This window comes from Dipodomys ordii, unplaced genomic scaffold (assembly GCF_000151885.1).
Source record: "Dipodomys ordii isolate 6190 unplaced genomic scaffold, Dord_2.0 Scaffold67, whole genome shotgun sequence".
Lineage (NCBI taxonomy): Eukaryota > Metazoa > Chordata > Mammalia > Rodentia > Heteromyidae > Dipodomys > Dipodomys ordii.
In genome coordinates, this window is record NW_012267283.1 from 2,018,741 (window position 1) to 2,041,115 (window position 22,375).

Genomic DNA, 22,375 nt, shown 5'->3' on the forward strand with positions numbered 1-22,375 from the left:
CACACACACACACACACACACACACACACACACACACACACACACACACACCGTATACAGGTTTCAAGATTGACAGGAGGACCTGAGATGGGTTTCGATTGGAAGAACTCATCCTAAACCTTTGAGATGGAATGTTCTGGATTGGTGTCAAGATAACAAAAGACTGATCAGAATCAACAGCCCATTCTAATCAGACGGAAGTACGTCTGCTATGAATGCCTAAACAAATGGAAAGACTCCAAACTTCCCATCAGTTGTGCCCTCTAGTTCAAACATCTTCCAGACCCAAGGATGGGCAGCAGGGTCTTCTCAACCCCACCTCAGCGCAGCAGGGCATGGCACGGTGCATTCCCCCAATTCCAGAAGGCAGGAGGAAGTACATATGGAGACAAGTCAGTTTTCTTGTCATTCTCATCGGACATAACAGGAAATGGCAAACCACACAGCATGCACCTGGGCCAAGCATGCATCAAGACCAAGACAAACAAGTTGAAAAAGTACCTCAGAAGTCACCTTGCAAGACAGTAACTTAGAGGTGTACTGGCAGAGAGGAAAAAGACCAGGGTTAGTGCACGGCAGAGACTCACAGAAGACCCGATAGCTGGGAACCAGCACCCAGCCAGGAGCGGATGGATAGAGAGTAGCTTCCGGAGACTGTTAACACGCCCACTAGGACTTTCATAATCTGATATTCATGTATTTAAAAGTTGGTATCTCTTGAAGCAAGTAGATATCCTGTTATTCATCAATAAAAATATCAGATACGCCAGACCTTGTTAATTCAGCTGTTGGCTTTCATTGAATATTGCCCATTGAATTAACAAGATTCCCTCCCATCTGTGTATAGCAAGCTGCCCACTAGCAACGTCCTTGACAGCCATTTGGGATTTGAGGCTATAGCCAAATGGCCTTTTATGCTTCGCTGAACCTTAAAGCAATCATATAGCCCTGTGGACTATGAAAAGAAGACCTTAATCATAGACAGGAGTTTGTTTGCAGGCAAGGTTTCCGGAGGCAGATTCTCTTAAGATGGTGCTATCTAGAAGACCACCTAGCCCTACTGACCAGAACTTTGAGAAGCACTGGGCCTAAACACAGTCCTGCAGCTCATAACACACTGATGAATCAGTTTCCTAAAGGATTTCTCGGGTGCCTTGGGGAAAAAGTCTAAATAGTTCATTGTCAGCACCCTCCAGTATATACTTGTTCCAGACCTAGGGCTGGCCACATCTTCTCTAAGCCTCTTAGCAAACATCCTTCCATCGTGAGTTGCTGACTGATCAGAGATGATATCAGACCCAGAGAAGAAGCACTTCCATTTAAGATAACATTTGTAGCTAAGAGGAACTGCAGTGATGACAGCATGGCCACGTCTAAGTGTTCAGTGCACACATTGTACAAAGGACCCAGGCTAATGAATGGGATGAATGGGGCTGAAACCCAGCTTCTTGCTCCCTTCTCTCAACAAAACCACAAGGGCTGGTGCTGGGGCACTGCCTCCTAGAAGATTCCTTTCTATGTACAGTATTTTTTTTCCTTCTAGCATCTGCACCCCAACAGAAAAAGCAGGAAATATGCAGAATACTTAGAATGTGGGGCAGTGCGAAGTGGTTCTGCTCACTCATTCCAGCATAGCTGCTGATGCATGGTTTGGAAACATGGGCAGAAAAGAAACAATATGTTATCATAATATACTTCAAAATGGCCATACCAAAAATACCTAAAGGCAAATTCTATAACTAAACCAGTGCTGCAAAGAAGAGCTGGCTAAAGTGATCTAGTGGACAAAACAAACCCAATAGGTTCAGGGAGGGGCTGCGGCGACTCCTACTGAAGCCCACTGGAAATGTCCCCTGCAGCCAGCAATCGTTCACCTCCAGGGAGCGAAGCTATTACTCCCTGAAGTTTAGGATCCACATAGGGAAAAGGCCTGGGAGGTGCCCGGGCTGCTGACTGTCCACGCTCATCCTTTCTTTACCACTCTTTACTTTTACAGCAACTTTCAGCATCTGACTTCAACTCCAGAAAACCAGGCCGCTTTAAAGAGTGAAAGGGATAGTATTCATAATTATGCTGGGTAGGACTGACCTAGGTAAAAGGGTAGTTTATCAAACCTGGCTGTCATCGTGGGGTCAGTATAATGGCCTTGAGGAATGCTAAGAGACTCTAGGAGGTGGCATCACACTCCAAGGCTGACCCTAGCCTCTTGGGGGCCCTGAGCAACAGCTAGCGCTTCAGTATCATTCCAGACAAAGAAAATACGGAGCACGTGGCTTCTTTCCTAGGCGAATGTGAAAACCATGTGCCAACTTCTCAGGGTTTGAGGGTAGTGGGGCGAGTTGGGTAATTTTTTTAACTGTCATTTAAAATGGCTCTTTCCTGCCAGCTGCACATGGGCAGAACACTGAGTGACATTTATAAGGATTGTCCAGAAGAGATTTCGAAGGAGTAGCATTTTATATGACAACATGTCTCATAGACATAATGCGTATGAGACATGAAATTTTCTACAGAGTAGGTCAAGCCATTCCCTGGAGTGTAGGGATGGCTCTGGAGTGCTTTCGTCCTTTTTGCCCTGTGTGGCCCCCAATGTCCCCCTCCACATGCACTGTCTGGTGCACCAGACTTACAGCGAGCTTGAGCTGGACTTAGTAGCAGGAGGACCCACTTCTTGACGACTGACATTTTTGAGATAGGAAGCAAAACCCCAAGCCCCACTCCAGGCATATTAAGTCACACATCTGGAAACTGGGTTTGGAACCGTGATGCGTGCAAGCCAGACAACTGTACACACATCCATGCCTACACTGGCACACCATTCACCACACTAACAGTTGCCTTCTGAGAAGTGAAAGGAAGGGAGGAAAAACTTACACTACTATCATCCATTCTCTCGCGCCTTTTAGATCTGTGTGTCTCATAGTCTTCCATGAGGGTCTGCATCAGGTTCTTAGGCCTCTGGGTTCCGGCAGCCTCTTCGGAAGCTAAGTCAGGCTGCAAGCTGGGACCTTCAGTGGTAGGGGATGGAGGAGGTTTGACTTTCTCTATTTTCCCTGAAACAAAACATGAAGAGAACACCCTTTCTAAGCTTATCTGCTCACGACTACTTTCAGAAAGAGAAAACTGGCGCGCGCACACACACACACACACACACACACAAATACCAAATAAAAAAGAAAAGCAACTATGACAGACAGTGGCATCAGGATAATTGTTAAAGACAGGCAGTTTCATTATCAAGAACAAAAGCATTTAAAAGACAATTATAAATCCATCCATCCATCCAAACAGACTTCAAGGATGCCAGGCCAAACACATCAGTTAGCGCAAACAAGCCTACAAGGAACTTTGCGTGAAGACGCGTTCTGTGGCAGATCACAGTATTAGATTGTCAGATGAGGCGGCGCCTTGGAGCCTTAGGGAACCATGACTTACAGATGAGGAAACATTACAGTAAGCAAGGGAAAGGCTGTGCTGAGGTTGCTGGAGGCAGGAGGAATAAGATTCTGGCTTCCTGGTTTCTGGACTCTATGTCTAAGGTGGCTAGTTGTCAGCTTATCTGTCAGGCTTTCTGCACAGGCTGTGAACTGCTAAAAACCCTTTAAATGAGAGTGATGTCTGCTTGTCCCATGTCCCCAGACACCCAGGAGAGCAGAAAGTATTTTCAACCTGCAGAAGAGGACCCTCCAATTTCACAATCACAATTTCGTGAATAACTTAGTGAAACCCAGTGCTTTGAATCAGCCCAACCAGACAGCCAAATAGTAAGATAATAATAATAATAATAATAAACTGAAGTCTCCAAATTCATCAAACCTGGCTTTTATGTTTTATGGAAATTAGGGAAAGTTGTAATGATCCCACAAACATGATAAACATCAACTAGTCCCAGAATAAACATCTATCAAGTTTTTGTCATCCTTGGTCCTTAAACTCAAACTTTTAAAAGAAATTCTAGACCTAAGGTCATTTCACCTCTGTGCATTTAGTATGATCCCCTGAAAATGGCAACAGGCATGAGCAGAAGCTTTGAGAAACAGTGTCGCACAGGGGAGGGAAACTCTGATTGAGTTTGAGTCCTCTGCTTTGCAACCAAATAATCCTGAGCCAGTTAGGTACTGTTTAGATCTCAGTTTTCCCATTTGTAAAATGAGCATGATAACAGATACTTGTTCTATAGACAGCTTCTTAAAGATTAAGCTAACACTGAAAAAGTTAATACTTGGGCCAGGTGCAGGTGGCTCACACCTATAATCCTAGCTACGGGGGAGATGGAGATCTGAGGGTTGTGGTTCAAAGCCAGCCCTGGCAGAAAAGTCTGTGAGACTCTTATCTCCAATAAACTACTCAAAAAAAGCTGGAAGTGGCATTGTGGCTCAAGTGGTAGATGTTAGCCTTGAGCTCAGGGACAGCATCCAGGCCTGAGTTCAAGTCCCAGGACTGGCACCAAACTAAATAAACAAAAATTAATATTTAGAACAGAAAGCATTCAATGAACCTAGGTACTATTTCACTGCAATCTCAAAGATTAATATGACTACAAAGTAAGCACGAACCACTCTGAGGGTATTGTGCAAATCATTTTTGTGATTCTTCTACAAATAGAAACAGACACCAACTTGCCAGGTTAATTATCATCATTTTCCAGTTCATCTTGTACGTGTCCAGATCATCTCCTGTAAAGCACTCTTCTAACATTAAACGTCTAAACTGCGGGCTACATTCCCTGCCTCTAACTTCAGCCTTTCACACATGCCCTAGTGGGCACCTATCTAGCAACAGTTTCTTTGCAGTTCTGTGAAAGCCATTTCACACATAGACTTGTATCTATCTGGTCACTGGGAGCATCTGTCTTCTCAATCAGACTGTGAAAATCACCTAAAGACACAAACCATTGCAACTGTCCAAGAGTCCTTTAGTTTATTTGAATATACACCTGTAATGGCCACTTAGTAAACATCTGTGGCCCTGGAGAACTGAAGGGAAGAGGTCAAATGCCCCAAGGCACATGAAATAAGATGGTCTAGGTCTAGGGCTGCAGCTTCAGATTCAATGGCTGTGTAGTCATAATGGGCATTAACATTAACGCGGTATTTCCTTCATTGTCTCAAGTCATTTATCCCTTAGAACAACTTGTGAATGTCGGTAGGGTGGATGGGGCTGATACCTGGGAATGGCTTAGAACATTGAGGCTCAGAAGCTAACTCCAGCCCAGCCTGGCAACCCAAATGCAGTGCTGATTATGGCCAAATTATATGGCAGGATGTCCTCTGAGAGCTGTAAGGAGAGCAAAAGGTACCTAAAGAAGAACTAATTGGTCAGCCATTATTAAGATGTTTTTATTTCTTTTTATTCTGATAAAATCTACCTCAAGGCAAGCATTACCAGTGAGAGCCACTAGAGGTCACATGACACAAGGATGGTTTTGCAGGTCTGGACAGCAGCCCTCAGAGAAAGTAGCTGCAGGGAGGTCTTGTGAGAGGGCTCCTGAGATAAAACCCTTGTCATAGCTTGGGGGTGGGGCAGTGCCTCAGATAAAGGAGGCACACTGCCTCATCCCTAACTTCTGCCCATCAGTCTGGAGTCAGTATTGCAGGTAGCTATCTTGGCTGGGCCCTATGATCTCCAAATATCTCCCCATAGCCATGGTATGGCTCAAACCCATGCACTAGAACGGTATGTGCCACTGTGGTAATCATATAGACTATTTAAAAAAAAAGAGCAGAGAAAGGACTGTTCTACACCCAACCCCTTCCTCAGAATCCTGAGTTTGCAACCAACGTTCTTGCGACTCTCACACAGGATGGTGAGAAACTTCTGGAACTCCTCCTCCAGGAGACCACACTGCAGATGTCATCACTGTTGGGGGCCCTGGAGATCAGCTTAAAAATGGTGCTACAGAAGCCAGGCGCTGGTGGCTCACGCCTGTAATCTTAGCTACTCGGGAGGCTGAGATCTGAGGATCACCGTTCAAAGCCAGCCTGGGCAGGAAAGTCCGTGAGACTCTTATCTCCAATAAACTGGAAGTAGTGCTGTGGTTCAAAGTGGTAGAGCACTAGCCTTGAACAAAGAGTTCAGGGACACGTGCCCAAGCCCTGAGTTCAAGCCTCATGACCACCCCCCACCAAAAAAAAAAAAATTCTTTGGCCTAGAAAATATACCTGTTAGAATCTCCAAACTCCTAGTGAAGGTTGTCTTTACCCAAGCACTTCCTCAGTAACCTGGTTCCATCAAATCTTGCTGTCTGACTGTTTTATTCACCTGGTGCATGTGTCAAGAGCAGAGAAACTCCTGGAAGTAGACTCCATTTTCAGTGACTAGCATCCTGCCATCTAGTTTCTCACCAGGCTGTACATTCCAGGACAGTTTTCTCGAAGGCACTGCTCTTGGGGAAAAAGAACAGATTGCCATACCAAGCTCAGGGCAGCCGTACAATTTCCACAAGGAAACAAGACTAAAATCAGATGGGAATTTTTGAGTGGAGGATGGGAAACAGTTCTTGAGTTTATTTCCTAAACATGATTTTGTCCAAATATCTAGATTAACTTTAGACTTTAAATTTCTAAATGATTTCATTGAAAGCAGCTTCATTTGGCTGGGTCGATTTGAAAATTGAAAATTATGTTTCTAAAATCATGTCTCCGTAACCAAACTAAAGAAGCAAATGTATCTATTATACAAATAACCTTGATAGATACTAAGTTGAAAGGGGGGATGGGGGGTGGGAAGAGAAGGAATGGGAGGGGCAGAGAGCAAGTGGGGAGAGAGAGAAACTGAGATTTGATGCTTGTCTTAAAGACAGAGGAAGGGACCACAAAGCCAAGAAATGCAGGCCATGCCCAAAATAGATAAAGGAAGGGAATGGATTCTCTGTAGAGCCTCGAAGAGGAACAGAGGCTTACCTGTACCTTGACTTTCACCCAGTGTTAGTCTGCTCAGACCACCATAGCAAATTATTATAGACTGGGTGGTTAAGCTATGAGTCTAATGTCAAGGTGCCACATTGTGGGGCTTTGATGAGCGCTCTCTTCCTGGACTAACAGTTGCCTTCTTACTATGTAGAGGGCTACCTTCTCTCACGGTGCAAAGAAGGAGCAAGCCTCCTTCTCTTCATGACCCATCATGGAGTTCCAACTTCATACCCTCATCTAAAGGCCTTACTTCCAAATACTGGTACACTGAGGGTTAGAGCTTCAACATGTGATAGACAGGACCACAGTTTGGTCCATCGCAGACACTCTAAGATAATAAAGTACATTTCTCAAAGCAGCGATAGGAAACCAACCCAATGTTACCTTGCATGCAACCACATGCACAGAGAGAAATAAGACAGGTAGTGGTGCTCCCTAGTTCTTGTCTTCTCTTATCTATGATGGGCATTTTTATTTTCATTTTACTAATTTTCTAATTATTTTCTCCACTAACACAAACTAACCTTAAAATATAAAACCAGGCTGGGCACCAGTGGTTCATATCTGTAATCCTAGCTACTCAGGAGATCTAATGACTGGAGGTTCAAAGTCAGCCCAAGGAGGAAAGTCCTTGAGATTCATGTCAAATTAACCACCGAAATGGTACAAGTGAACCTGTTGCTCGAATAATAGAGCCCCAGTCATAAGTAAAAAAGCTAAGGGACAGTACCCAGGCCCTGAGTTCAAGCCTCAGGATTGGCACAAAAAATAAACCAGTGATTAAATAAATATATAAAATTTGTTGACCCAGGTTGAATGCGGAAGAATGGAAGGGGTGACACTGACCAAGATACATTATACTTATAAACTGATGTGTTTAATTGAACCTCCTTTGCATAACTACTTAAAAGAAAATTTTAAAAAACTTAAATATAATTGGTCCTTGCTTCAACCTTCATCAGATCCACAGATCCACAGGTCTTTCTACATTTCCAAGCAGCACACAACCACAGAGTTTAGAAATTCTATCAACTCTGTTCTCTTCAATAACGGTACTTGGTGAGGCCAATTAAAAAGCAAGGAAGAGGGATGGAATTTCACTCCAGAGTAGCCAAGGCTGTCTCTCAACAGGGGCGGAAAAGAAAACTAGGAAGCATGAATCTGTGTTTCCTGTTGATTTATCAGAAATAGTCAACCACATTCTCATCCAGAGAAGGCAAGCCATGCATGCTTGGCTGCCCTTCAGGAGTTTCCAAACAAGACGGACTTCCCTTGGGCATGGGTGGCAGGCTCTGCTGACAAGAGGGCAAAGAGAAGAATCCACAATTCCTCCCACCCGAGGGAACCCAGAGGGAAGAAGGTGGATTATATGGCGAAACACAGCTGTCAGCTGCAACCCTCCCCTCCTTCCATAGCAACAGACTGAACTTAAAAAAAAAAAAAATCAAAGCATATGGATGCCAAGTTTGTAAAATTAATTTTAGCCAAGCTTTATTATTTGTGATTATGATGGTCCACGTACAGGGAGCCAAAGATCTGAACTCAAAAGATCCTTTGTTTCTACATTTCTCAAAAGAAGAGAAAGAGCCATCGCCCACTCTTACTTAAGAACCAAACCAAACCGAACAAAACCACCCACAAGACAACATGCCTTGGCCCAGGCTTCCTTTTCAAGGGCTTTCTTTCTTCATAGAGCACTGGAGTGGGCTTGCAAATATCTAAAGTGACTCACACACACGTTCCCACAAAGAAAGCGAGGAGGTCAGGCATGGAACTTATATTTCCTCTCCTCACCCTGCTTGCTGATGGCCACAGAGCACACATAGCTCACAATACAATTCCATCTGTGCCCATGTGCTGATGCCTTATTCTTTCATCCCTCCTCTGAAGGCCCCAGGGTGGGAGAATATAATGATAAGAGTCCTCAGATCCTAAACCTTGCTCAGGAATGAGAAATGTCCTTAGCCTGGTCAAGTAGATCTGGGGGCAAAGTGACTGCTCCAAGGGGTGGGGTGGGGTTGATGAGTTGCTGATACTGGATCTGCCCTATGAATAAACTACCAGAAAACCAGAAGTGGTGCTGTGGCTCAAGTGGTAGAACACCTGCCTTGAGCTGAAGAGCCGAGGGACAGTGCCCAGGCCCAGAGTTCAAGCCCCACAACCAATAAAAAATAATGACAAAATAAAAATTATATAGCTGGGTGGGGGGAGAGATGGGAAGGGATGTTAAGGGGGAAAAAATTAGATAGCTGACTACTGAAAATAAATACCTGAACTCAGTTGTTTAAGAGAGACTTTAATTCTAAAGAAGTTCTCAAGAGGGAACAGAAGCAACAGTCTACTGTGTGTTCAGTTTCTTATTCAAGTTCACAGCCATTGAAGTGCAATTCTTAAAGTAGTTTTGCTAAAATGCTCTTGGCATTTTCTTAAAACCTTTGAGCAACTGTAATAACAATAATTGGGAACTTTTCTATGCACCAAACTGTCTTACCCTTTTTGTGACGTAGGTACTATTTTATTCCAATTTTCTAGTGAGGGAATTGAGATGTATTAGGAGGTGAGAAGTACGCTGGCAAGCAGCCAAGTCAGAAATTTACAATAAATGCAGAGGAGTAACTCAAACTTATTTGGTAATGAGAAATAAAAGAGCAACTGGTAATATGTGATGTTAGCTGTGTACCAGTTTGGGGAAACCTTTATGTTTTCCTTCAAGGTCATGAGAAATAAAATCATGACATGAACTACAAATGGATTCTTTAAGGCTCTTACTGTCTGACTTTCTTCTCTGCCTTTCGGCTTCTCAGTCTTCCACCCACTTCTCCAAGTCCAGGCTTAGTCATAAAGATGATGCGGATCTGAAATTCCAATCTCCTTGGGAAAACCACAGCAAGTAATGACTTCTAGTAAGGAATACAGTAAGATTCTGCCCTGGCCCAGCTATCACAGGGTACATCCTGATCCTGAGCATTTAATTGGTTCTTAGTTCTTACTGGGGATCTTAAAAGAAGTAAGTCCTTTGATTCATTTCCTCTCTGTCAGTTCAAGACTATGTTTTATCTTTGTAGATGGCCAAGTCTGATTCCTTGGAATATGTTTCACTAACTTGGAGCCCAGAGTAAGTAATATGTGAGTAAGCAACAATGAACTCATGGTTGTCCCCAGCAGGATATGAAAACTACCAGGAGCCAACCCAGATCTCCTGGACCTATCCACAGAGCTGGCACAAGTAGCTGTAACAACAAATTCTGTTCATACAGAAGGGAATCAAGCAAATGGGACATGATCTATCTGCCTTTTCCAAAGTCCTACTGACTCAAAAGCCATGAATGGGAGGATTGATACAAGAAAGCCTAGAATCTGTATCTTCTCAGGAATTAGGCTGCTGGGTCAAACCACAGTACCTGCTCTTCCTAAACCCTTCAGAGTAATGTCTAACGAATTCTAGAATTTGAGGAGTCCTATTTTCATTATAAATGCTTACCTTTTGCCAAATATACTTCAATGTAGGCTTTTCCTACCAATTTTCCTCCTAGTAGGAAATATATTTTGGAACATATTTGTGGGTTCAGAAAGAAAGAGAATGAAAGAAAGCAATCATAACAGTCAAGGACCACCAGTTAACTAATTTAATTAATTGACACCACGATGCCAAACATGTTCATATTCAGTTAATGAAGCGAACATGCATCCTACTCAGACACAGATTAAGACGTCAGCTCCTTGCTTGCATATCCACTTCTTCTAGAGAGTTCGGAGAATGAAGGAGACTGTTTCTGGAGTGAATGGCTGAATTTCTTCCTAGGAAATGAACTTCCTGAAAGAACTCACAGCCAGGCTGGATTAGCATTGTGGTGATTCCTTTATCTGCCTACATCTTTGGACCTACCAGCCTACTTGTGGCTGGGGGGGCGGCGGGGGGAGTGGGGGCCACGCAATAGGAATTCAGACCTAAAGCACTGAGGAAAGAATTTAGGTCTCTGGGATAGCACTATGTCAGAGTCTCTGTGAGTCAAGCTCACTCACTCAGAATGTTACAAACAGAAAATTCTGACATTTACCATGGCTCTAAGAAAGAGGGTCAGAAAGAACTCAGAAAACACAGGTGTGAGGATGAGGCTGGGCGAATGAGTTCAGTCACTGTTGGCTGACGACAGGAGCTGTCCCCATGTGCAACAGGCGCAACAGAATCACAAGAGAGGCTGGGAGAAACAGGAGCCTGGGTTTGAAACCAGAAGCTACATTTCCTGCTTTGAGTGGCCTAGGGCAACACGAATCCTTCTAGACTAGTATCAAATGCCTTAAAAGAGAATAATACTACAGATATACATTCCTTTGAGCACAATTCCAAAATCCAAAAAAAGCTCTGAAAAAAAAAATTAAGCTTTTCCGTAACTTCCTTGGCAGTCAAACCGGCCATGAGAGGATATGAACGTCTTCTCTACTTATTTGGATAGCACCTAAGTTTCACAGCCAAAACTTAATGTGATGACAGAGTGCTGGCCCAGAAGAACCTAGGGAACGGGGCTTATGGCTAGAAAATGTATTCAGGGGAAGAATTAGTGTATCTCTCCTTCCTCAATAGATTTTCTGTCTTTCAGTGGATTTTATTTGCCTTCAGGTTTTAGGATTCCAGCCTATGACCAGCATGATTTCTCCCAGGAGTCAGGAACTGTATTTTTTTGTCTCATAACACATCATCCAGCCGAGTCACTCAATAAACCAGCTGAGTCACTCCTTCTGGCAGGAAATGTAAAGCAAGTGCAGGAGGGAATCAGCAATTTATCTCATTCACAAAACCCAAGTTGGAGCCAGCCATTTTGATCTTGGCCATGAATTGTTCCGTTTGGCTACTGAGAATAATGTGCCCACTTCCTCTTTGATCATGAATTTGGAGGTTACCTGAACAAACAATACAAGTTTCCAGACATGGATAGAAAGAGAATTGCTCCTTTTGCATTCACTTTCTATCTATGCATGTTGTGACTTCTGTGGAGTCATGATTACTATCTTTAAAGGCCCGAGAGATAAGGAATAAGGTGTGTGCATATCAATATGACTATTCACCTTGGCAATGAGATTGGCACTACTTCCGCCCAAATACAAACAGAAAGAAAAAAATGGGAAAGAGAACAGTTTTCAATTAACCAAGATAAGGTAGATCAACATTCAAGGAACGACATTCTTGCATCTGTAGAGAAAAACCAAACACAAGGCAGGCTCCCCATCCTTCCAGGATACCCTGACCCTCTTGTTGCTGAAATCATCCTGCCAGGAGTAAAGACTACACACACAACTCCAACCATCGGCTGGAACCACATTTCTAAAGCCTCGGTATTCAGGACGCAGGCTTCGCTTACCTGGGGCGGTTTTATAGCATGAGGCTCTGGAGGGCAGCGATGGGGCGTTCTTGGCCCTGGGGCTCGGTGTGCTCTGCAAGACCTGTCTCTGCCGCTTTAGCTCCTCTTCCCTTTCCTGGGCGGCTCGGATCTCTTCTTCAATCATGGACAAAGTCCGCTGTTTCCTTGACCTCAACTTGAAGGGCCCAACCATCACATCAGATTCTTGAGTAGCCAGGAGGGAAGCTGTGCTTCTCAGCTCAGCTGCCTCTGAGTACTTGCTGAAATAGCCTCCTTCTGGAGGCCTGGTCTCCTCCATGTTGACTGGGCCACTGGGCTGCACAGCCACAGGTGACTGGCCGGGCCCCCTCTCCCTGAGAGCCCTGTCCTCGGCAGGCAAGATCTTTGGTTTGACATCCCTTTTCTCTTGAACAGGAGAGGACACCTGAGGTGGGGCAAACATGCCTCGAGGCTTCTGGGATCCAGAAGCCCTGGCTTCAGCTCCCTCTAGAGTTGCTTCAGGTCCCTGGGATACGGCCTCCTCTTTGCTGGTTTGGGACCCAGCCTTGTCTGCTTGCTCAGCTATGGCTTGTTGAATGGCATTTTGTACTAGGAGCCCAGCCTGATATTCTAAGGGGTCATCAACGGATGGAGAGTCTGCCAGTGTGGAGGAAGGAGAATAGAAACCATGGTCGCTGAAGGACTTGGAGACCCCTTCTCGGCCTTCTGAGGGGTTGTCTGTCTGCGGAGTGTGAGGCAGAGAGAAGTCAGCCAGTGAGTTTTCCTGGAGGGCGTTGGGAGTCTCATTGGAGGCCCCGCTGTCGCTGATGTTGTCCATGCTGAAGTCATTGGACAGACTCTCCAGCACCGTGGTGTCCTGCGATCTAACCGATAACTCATCCAAGCCTGAGTCAAGCTCTTCTTGGGTCAAAGACACATTGACCGATCTTGAAAACTGATCCAGAATGCCATGTTCATCATCCTTGACCACGGTGAGGACCGCCCGGGCGCTGGTGAACTCTCCGTCCTCTGCCCACAGTTTGGCTAAGGGACCCCGTTTGGAGGGCTCGCTGTAAGGTCCTTCCTTTCCCTGAGGGGCTGTGCTGCCTGGGCCTCCTCCTGTTGTCTGGCTCTCAGAAAGCACACAGGGCGCTTTCTGCCCCTTTGCCACCGATGTGCCGTTGTCTTCTGGAGATCCCCCCATAGAAGCTGGCCGAAGGATGGTTGGTGGCTTGTCTGAGTGGATGGAGCCCAAAGGTCTGTAGAAAGGCTTGATGGAGAACAGCCTGGGTGTGCTCTGGCCCTTGGCCGCTGTTTGCCTGGAATTATCCATCTGTTGGAACTGCTTGCGCGCTGCAGAGAAATCTATCTGCTCTGTGACAATGGCCTCCTTGGTGTGTTCAGTCCCACCTGAACGGTCAGGAAAGGATGCAGGGGCTGCACAGAGCTGTGGCGGCTGCTGCTGCTGCTGCTGCTGCAGCTGCTGCTGCTCCTGCTGTGCCCTTCTCTCCTTGCGCTCCTTGTACTTCTTGTGCGACTCCAGATGTTCCTCGTCCAGCTGTTCCTCGAGGGTTTTTTCCTGGGGAGGATTCCACCATTTAGCTGCAATGCCAGGATTCTTCTTGACCGCTTGACTCCGGATGAGCTCTCTGCGCTCCTTCTCCAGCTCCAGCATCTCTTCAGAGGGCCTGACTTTGCGGACGCAGTATTGCTCCTTCACATGTTCGTCTTCCTCGAAGAGCTTCGAGGGTTTCTTGTCCTCGTGGAAAGCACGCAGCTCAAATTTGGCCTCCTTCTTGAGCGTGGTAAGTGTGAGTTCCCCGTCGCGGGAAGAACAGCGGGAGCTGGTGGAAGAGCTGGGGCTCGCAGGGGCCTGCAGGCTGTCTCCTAGGGGTGGGTCCGGGGTGTGACCGTTTGCTCGTTCTGCCTCTGCCATGGTGTCCGAGGGGCTTCTACTGAGTTCAATGTGAGGAGGAGCTGGCCTGCCAGCTGCTCTCTCTGCAGGTTCTGGCTGGGTGGCTTCGTGGGCAGGTGGGCCTTGGCTGCCCACCAGGATCGCTGCACCGGGCTCTGGGGAAGAGGTTCTGTTGTAGGTTCCATCCACAGCAGAGTCACAGCAGTTGGCCTCCAGCACCTCGTCTAGATATTGGATCTCCCTGGCCACATCATTCTCCAGGGACTCGTGGTGGTCGGGGAGGAGGCCATTGTGCGAGGGTGAATAGAAAGGAGAGGAGCGGTCTGTAGAGTGGAGGGTCGAAGTGACTCCAGAAATGCTTTTACATTCTGTAACAGACACCTCAATTTCCATGTTTTTGTGATCTGGGGGAAGAGCGCTGGCGGCGGGTGCCAGGTGATTGGCAGTGCAGTCTTCTCTCGCGTTCCTTAGGAGGCTATCATCCCGGGAAAGCTGGGGTGGCTTCTGAAATAAAGACAAAACAAAAGCCAGGTTACAGGGTGCCTCGCTCATGGATGTGAAGGCTGAGAAATTTGCTCACAACCAATAGGAAGAAAGTCTGGAAACAATAATGGTCCTTTGAATAATAATAGTATTTTTAAAATAATAATTCCTTTTCTGGGGGGGGTGTGTGCGCATGTGCATGCACCAGTACTGGGGCTTGAACTCAGGGCTCTGTATTCTCATTTAATTTTTTGCTAGTAGTCTACCACCTGAGTCACACCTCTTCTTCTGGCTTTTGCCTGGATAACTGGATGTGGGTCTGATGGATCTGTCTACCCAAATTGGCTTTGAATCTCAATCCTCAGGTCTCAGCCTCCTAAGGAGCCAGAATAACAGGTGCGAGCCACCAGTGCCTGGCTTGATAACCCCTTCCAATAATTCTGTAAATACTCATTTTGTGTGGGAACATGTGCCTAACTCTCTCCCAAGTTTACAGATTCCATTGTGTGTATGAATGGTCAATGGACACTAGTTCTTATTAAATGTTTTTGTCTTCCAGAACAGAATATACGTAATGTGCAAAATACTTCACAGCAAACTACCACAGACTTTCTAAGACTATTTATGTGTCCCCCAACTATAAAAAGAGGTCCTTTTATATGAATGATTCTTCTTTAAAAAATAAATATGATTCTCTGCCAGATGTAATGCAAGGAACTTTTGGAAAAAATCTTTCCACAATAACATGATGAAAAACAGTACACCCTTTGAGCCACCTCTAAAAGCTACAGTACCCCATTACCATGGCTGTAATTGACCATACGCATTATAAACACTATAACCAAAGCTACTGACTGTGCACTTCCGTCCTCCAGGACTGCATCAAAACAATACTCCTTAGTTACATATTGCTTTGCAAAGATAGTGGCCAACAGTTCCTTCCTTCTATGTTAAAAAAAAAAAGTTCTCTATGTGATATTCCTATTTGTGATTTATTCAACTATTTGCTTGTTTTTTACTTATGGCTTTATTGTTTTGTTTTGCTTGCTTTACCACTGGAACGTACAGACCAACAGAAAGAGACACACAGTGAGATTCAAGGTGAGAGCCTGGTTGCCTGAGGTGACCCCATGTCCAGCTTCACCCCACTAGTCAATTATTGCTAATGTTTGTGAGAATTGCTGAACTCGTCCACTAGCCCTTTGAACGTTGGGAAGAGAAAGAGAATCTGGAAGATAGCAGGAAAATGCTGGGAGTGAAATGTGGTTAAAAATCCCCCTTCTAGCCAGATGCCTATGACTCACATGTGTAATCCTAACTATTCAGGAGGCGGAGCTGAGGACCTCAGTTTAGCAAGACAAACAAATCTGAGACACTTTCATCTCCAACTAAACCAGCAAAAAGCCTCAGTGGAGCTGTTGCTCAAGTGGTAGATCAGCAGCCTTGAGCAAAAGGGAGAAGGGACAGTGCCCATCCAGACCCTGAGTTCGCACGCACGCACACACACACACACACACACACACCACAACACACACACACACACACATACCCCATTCTACTGGAACATTTTGGAACAGCTGGAGGGGAAAAAGGGGCAATGTAATATTAAAGGAAGCTAGAAGGCAAATAATTCCATATTTCATTTATTCACGAATCCCTTTATGCTGGAAGCTTATTATGCAGAGCCACGATAAAATTTGCACCAACAATAAACCCCAGACCCCAAACCAGGTTGGGTTTCCTATGCTTCCCAGAAGCACAAATCTACCCTAGAGTTGTTTTAGAAGTTGCCTCTATTTTTTTTAAACAAAATTTTTATCATGAAAATACTGTACAGGAGTTACAATTACATGGGCAAGATAATGAGTACATTTCTTATCAAGCATTGTTGCTTCCTCCTTTGTTTCCCCTTCCCCTCCCTTCGCATATCCTGCCCCCCCATATTCTCCTCCTCCCCCTCCCCCTAGCAAAATTGTAAAGTTCGTTTTTAAAGATAACGATTTGCACATGTCATTGTTGCAATGAGTCCACCTGTATCCTTATTTAAAAGATTTGTTTTTTCCCTTTCCCTCCACAAATTATATCAACTTCAAATACAGTGAAAGCAGAGGTTATATCATGGGGGAGGGACATACAAAGCAACAAAGAAATAATCTTATAAATGATGCTGGAGGGGGTGTGGACAGAAGGGAACCTTACTGCATTGTTGGTGGGAGTGTAAACTTGTTCAACCACTTTGGAAAGTAGTATGGAGGTTCCTCAAAAGACTCCACATAGAGCTCCACTATGACCCAGCAATCCCACTTTTGGACATTTACCCAAAAGATCACAAACAAGACCATACTCAAGCTACCAGCACAACTATGTTTATTGCAGCACTATTTACCATAGCTAAGATATGGAACCAACCCAGATGCCCCTCAGTAGATGAATGCATCAAGAAAATGTGGTATATATACACAACAGAATTCTATGCCTCCATCAGAAAGAATGACATTGCCCCATTTGTTAGGAAATGGAAAGACGGACAAAATTATACTAAAGGAACCCATGGTTTCCCTTATTTGTAATAACTAGTATATGTCTGAGACAAGCAGAAAAGGTCAGATATGTTGATGTTAGGTGAAATGAACCCCAAGATAAATATTCAAATGTTTTTTACTTTCATGTGATTGTTTCTAACATATTTATATGATGATTTCTTTGCCTCTATCTATTTGTGTCTTGCTGCTAATCACAGAGACAGCTTGTGTAGGCTAGTCTCCCACGAATCTGTGGAGAATCCTTTCTGCTACCATATATCACCCCTGTCTGTTTCTCAGTTCAAGTGTCACAGTTCAAGTATTCCATAGCAGACAAGCAGATTCATTGCCAGATCTTTCTCTTTTGGACTCAAAAACTATATCCTCTTTTCCAGGCATACTTTTTGAACTTGAAACATCTGTTTGGATGCAATCTTAAGAGAATCTGGAAGAGCATTTGACAGTACATTTTTGCCAAATCAAAAACTACTGCTTTTGAGTCAGAAATGATCATCAGCACTACATCTTTTGGGGTCTGCCAGACCAAGATTTTTGAACATGTCAGTTGCTGGTTAAAAATCAAAAGTTTGCACTGGAGGCCAGTGGCTCATGCCTATTTGGAGACTGAGATCAGAAAATGGAGGCTCAAAGCCAGCCTGGGCAGGAAAGTTCATGAGATTCTTATCTTTGATAAACCACTAAAAATGCTGAAAGCAGACTTATGACTCAAGGAGCAGAGTACCAGTGTCTAGGCCTTGAGTTCAAGCCCTTAGTACTAGCACAAAATAAAAATAGAATAAATCGTAAGTTTGGGGGTCCAGTGAAACATGAGATAGTTTCCTTTAAATCTGGACACTACAAGGCACAATCAAGAAAGCTGTCCTCCTTCCGGTGAGTTTTATGGCGGCTAATTCTGTTCTTTTCAATGATTCACAAATTTCTTCCTAACACTCAATTCCAACTTCAGGCAGCAGCTGCTCTAATACCCTTATCAACTGTTTATGCAGAGATGAACAACTCTTCCTTACTCAATCAAAAGTTCTGAGTTTTGGGGAAGTTAGATAACAATTATAACACAAGAAGAACCAATTCCCAGGTTTTACTCTCAGGAAAAAGAATTCATATTCCTGGGGCTGGGTAGGTGGCTCAGTGGTAGAGTGCTTGCCTTGTATGCATGAGGCCCTGGGTTCAATTCCTCAGCACCACATAAGCAGAAAAGGCTGGAAGTGGCACTGTGGCTCAAGTGGTAGAGTGCTCACCTTGTGTTGAAGAGCTGAGGGACAGTGGCCAGGCCCAGAGTAGGCCAGATGAATCAAAGTCATTAGTAAGTACCAAATGGTAAATGGAAATGAGCTGGGAATATGGAATCAACCTGGATTTGGCAAGAGTGTAGGCTTAGTATCATAACATGACATCTTGTTTAAAGCAACCCATACTTACTGTTACACCTTTGAAGAGAAAACCTGAATTTTTCTCCATCAGATGGGGTGAACTGATTCTGCAGTCAGATAAAAATATACACTCATTTTGGGGCTGGGAAGGTGGCTCAGTGGTAGAGTGCTTGCCTTGCAAGCCTGAGGCTTGCACCACATAAGCAAAAAGAAAAAAAAGCCGGAAGTGGCGCTGTGGCTCAAGTGGTAGAGCGCTAGCCTTGAGCTGAATTGCTGAGGGACAGCGCCCAGGCCCAGAGTTCAAGTCCCACGACCGGACCCCCTCCCAAATATATATATATATATATATGTATACACTCATTTAACTGGGAAGTTCTTTCTGGAAATGTTATCTCCATTTTTTTCAGAGGAAGATGTGAAAGAATCACCAAATTGAGTTTTCTAAGATCAAAGAAAATCAGAGTGCAAACCCCCCCAAAAAACTGGGGTGTGGGGGCCCCTCTGTGGGCAATCTCTGCAATGCCCAGTCAGCCCTCCAGGAGGAGCCCTAATACCACAGTACATGAATACCTCCTGCCACAGGTGTCCCAGAATAGCTAACCGCTAGTTAGGGTGTCTACAATGTTCTCGGAAACGTTTAGACAGAGACTATATAACACAGCTGTGTGTTTCTGAAATTAGTTTAAATTATATTCCAAGGGCAGGCAGATGGCCATCCAAACTGGAAACAAACCCTCAAAGAGCAGTCAACTAAGGTGTCATCAGAAATCCCACGCTCCACAGGTGGTGTTCTGTAGTACTTCAGCTCCCTTTTAACTCCTGCAGACCCCTGAAGCTTTGCTGACTAGCATAATGAAAGTGAGAAATGGGTTTTCTTGGGCGAATTTAGCGCCTTGTCCATTAGCAATAATGAATGATAGAACTAGGTGAGTTTGGGGGGAGTTCACCTGTGAGCATTGGAGATCTTCCCCACACCAGGCTTGTACCACATAGGCTGGGGTTTGAGAATAAACAGTTCTGTTTCCCAAGGACTTTCAGGGAAGCAGAATACTGTCTCCACTCAGAGTGGAATAGAAGCTTCTAGACCCTTAGGACCTTGAGACCTCTGAGGGGTTACCAGAAATGCTTTTATGTGTCTTGTTACAAATGTTTGAGCAAATTCACAAAGTTTAATTCACAGCTTAAGAGCCCATGGTCTCCTTTCTTGACTTAGATGATGTCGAAAATGGAGTGCTAGGAACAGAATCTGTTCCTAATAATACAAATATTGGTGAGAGTTAAACTGGGGAGAGGGAAATGGATGTTAAAAGTACTGTGTAAATTGTAAAATGGTTAATACAAATGGAGGGGAGGGAATGGATGCTAAAAGCATTGTGTAAATTATACAATGGTTAATACAAATATATATTACTGGGCTGGAAGGTGGCTCAGTGTTAGAGCGCTTGCCTTGCATGCCTGAGGCCCTGGGTTCGATTCCTCAGCACCACATAAGCAAAAAGAAAAAAGCTGGAAGTGACGCTGTGGCTCAAGTGGTAGAGCGCTAGCCTTGAGCTGAAGAGCTGAGGGACAGCGCCCAGGCCCAGAGTTCAGGCCCCACGACTGGACCCCCCCCAAAAATCTATCTATCTATCTATCTATCTATCTATCTATCTATCTATCTATCTATCTATCTATCTATCTATCTATCTATCTATCTATTACTGTTAAGGGTTTTTTACACTGAGCTGTAAATGACTAACATTAAATTCTTTCTGGGAATAATAGCTTGAATTTCTTTTTTCTTTTTCTTTTTTGGCTAGTCCTGGGGCTTGAACTCAGGGCCTGTGCACTGTCTCTGTGCTTCTTTTGTTCAAGGCTAGCATAGCACTCTATCACTTGAGCCACAGTCACTTCTGGCTTTTTCTGTTTATGTGGTACTGAGGAATCGAACCCAGGGCTTCATACATGTTAGGTAAGCACTCTACCACTAGGCCACATTCCCAGCCCCATTTGAAATTTCTTTTGGAGAAAGGACAGCAGGTGATGTTTGACTTGTTGTTTAAGAAAAGCAAAGAACGTGAGAAGAATTCTTTTTTAATGAAAAAAAAAAAAAAACAACCCTAGGAAAGACAAAAAGTCAGCTCTTCAGGTACCTCTCAGCTCTCTATCTTTTCCCACTACAGCAACATAATAAAGGTGAATTTTAGTTGAAGCTACACAAAAGCAAACAAAATAATTTCATCACATGCCCTTAAAAGTTAATTCCTGGGGATGCGAAAGAATGGCAAATCAAGAACCTTCCGCAGGACCAGGGTGGAGTTCAGTGGTACAGCATTTGCCTAGTATGTGAGAAACCCTAGATTTGATCCCTAGCACCACAAACAAACAACATACCTGTCTGGACTCTCATCACATAGCAAATACAGGTGGGGCACACATGTGTGAAAGACTCAGGCAGCCACATAAGTGTCTGGCCAAGAAAGTAATACAGCAAGCCTGTCCGTGGAGCACACCAGGAGGTATCACGTCCCAATTTAATTGGTGGCTTCTTTCTAACCATTCTACAGTACATCTACATTCATCTTCTCAGCGGACACAAGAAATCAGGGACCCTCCATTATATGGCACAGGCCAGGATATTACTGCAGTTTCTAAACCTTTAGAGTAAGGGGTAGACAAATAGAGGGACTTCTCTTCCAGATTACATATGGCTAGTTAAGCAGCACAGTTCTTAATTTTAATCCTAATATGTTAAAAAAGATTCCCAACTATAGAAGGCTTACAGAGTGACAGGGGGAAAGTTGAAAAGAATGAATGGACTGAAAGAATATTTGGGCTTCAAGGTTTGGGGCTTTTTTTTTTTTAATTAACTCTTTCTAATCTCTACAGGTGAGATCATACTCAGATTTGGTTTTAAAAGGCAAAGATTCAGACTGGTACAAAGTCTGACCTCCTAGAGACTCACTGTCTGCCTCTTTCTTGGCAATCTCCCTGTCAGGACCTCCAGGCTGAAGAGCTGATTTGTGCATAGTTGAGGCCCCAGCACAGAACTAGGGCCTCTGCTCCTTCCCCACCAACTTCCAGAGGTGAAACATGAAGATTTCCATGGCTTAGTGGAGGAAAGGGCTGGGACTCACCGCCAGTACTAGTCAATGGCAAAGTGAGAGTCTAGAACCCTGTTCTGTTTACATAGAAAACACAGCTTTGGGGCCCTGATCTGTGCCCAGCTGATCAATGAATGGACATCAATGTGCTCTTTCAACCTGGGTGTGCTGCTTGAAGGAAGTGTATTTCCCTTATTAGCCAGTCTGCCAGTAGGCAGGTGTCCTTCACCTCAAGGACAGAGGGAAGTTGAAGTTCTACCCACTTCTAATGCCTGCTCTGTGTAGAGCGTCTCCTCTTCCTCCTCATCAGCAGGACAACATCTCCTGCCTGTAGCACTTCCCGGGCTCCTAACCTAAAATGCACAGTGACCCAAATTACTCCAACACCAGGCGTCCGCTGCACAGCCAGGTTTCTCAGCTCCAAATAACCCCGATTACTTCCTACTGAAGCCATGACATTTAAATTTGGAAAAGTTTTTCCCCAGGTAATAGGTGACCTGAACCTTTAATCCAGTTATTTTTAAATTCCATAAAAAAAAAATGAACACTCAATCTTGGCCTAGGAACAAAGGCATGCTGTAAAAGTACTTTCTCCTAAGCTGGAAAATCAAAAATCATCTCTGCCTGCCCTTCTTATTCTGCTTCTGTTGTATAAGTAAGGTGTTCAGTAGGTACGGCGCCATTGCTATACAGCAAAGAACTTGTTCTCCAGCCATGTGTAGCTGTCTCCAGAG

At 44.5% G+C, this 22,375-nt stretch overlaps 1 protein-coding gene across 5 annotated transcripts in view; it reads right to left on the reverse strand.

The window, feature by feature from the left end:
- Akap2 (A kinase (PRKA) anchor protein 2) overlaps positions 1–22,375 on the reverse strand; it is a 244,840-nt gene that overhangs the window by 10,049 nt on the left and 212,416 nt on the right. For 4 of the 5 annotated variants that reach the window (XM_013023286.1, XM_013023290.1, XM_013023289.1 and 1 more), the window contains 2 exons: positions 12,269–14,666; positions 2,875–3,053 (listed from right to left, as the gene is read on the reverse strand). In XM_013023286.1, the coding sequence (XP_012878740.1) occupies positions 2,875–3,053; positions 12,269–14,666 (2,577 nt within the window). The remainder of the gene's footprint in view (positions 1–2,874; positions 3,054–12,268; positions 14,667–22,375) is intronic. The other variant, XM_013023287.1, reaches the window with a different exon arrangement.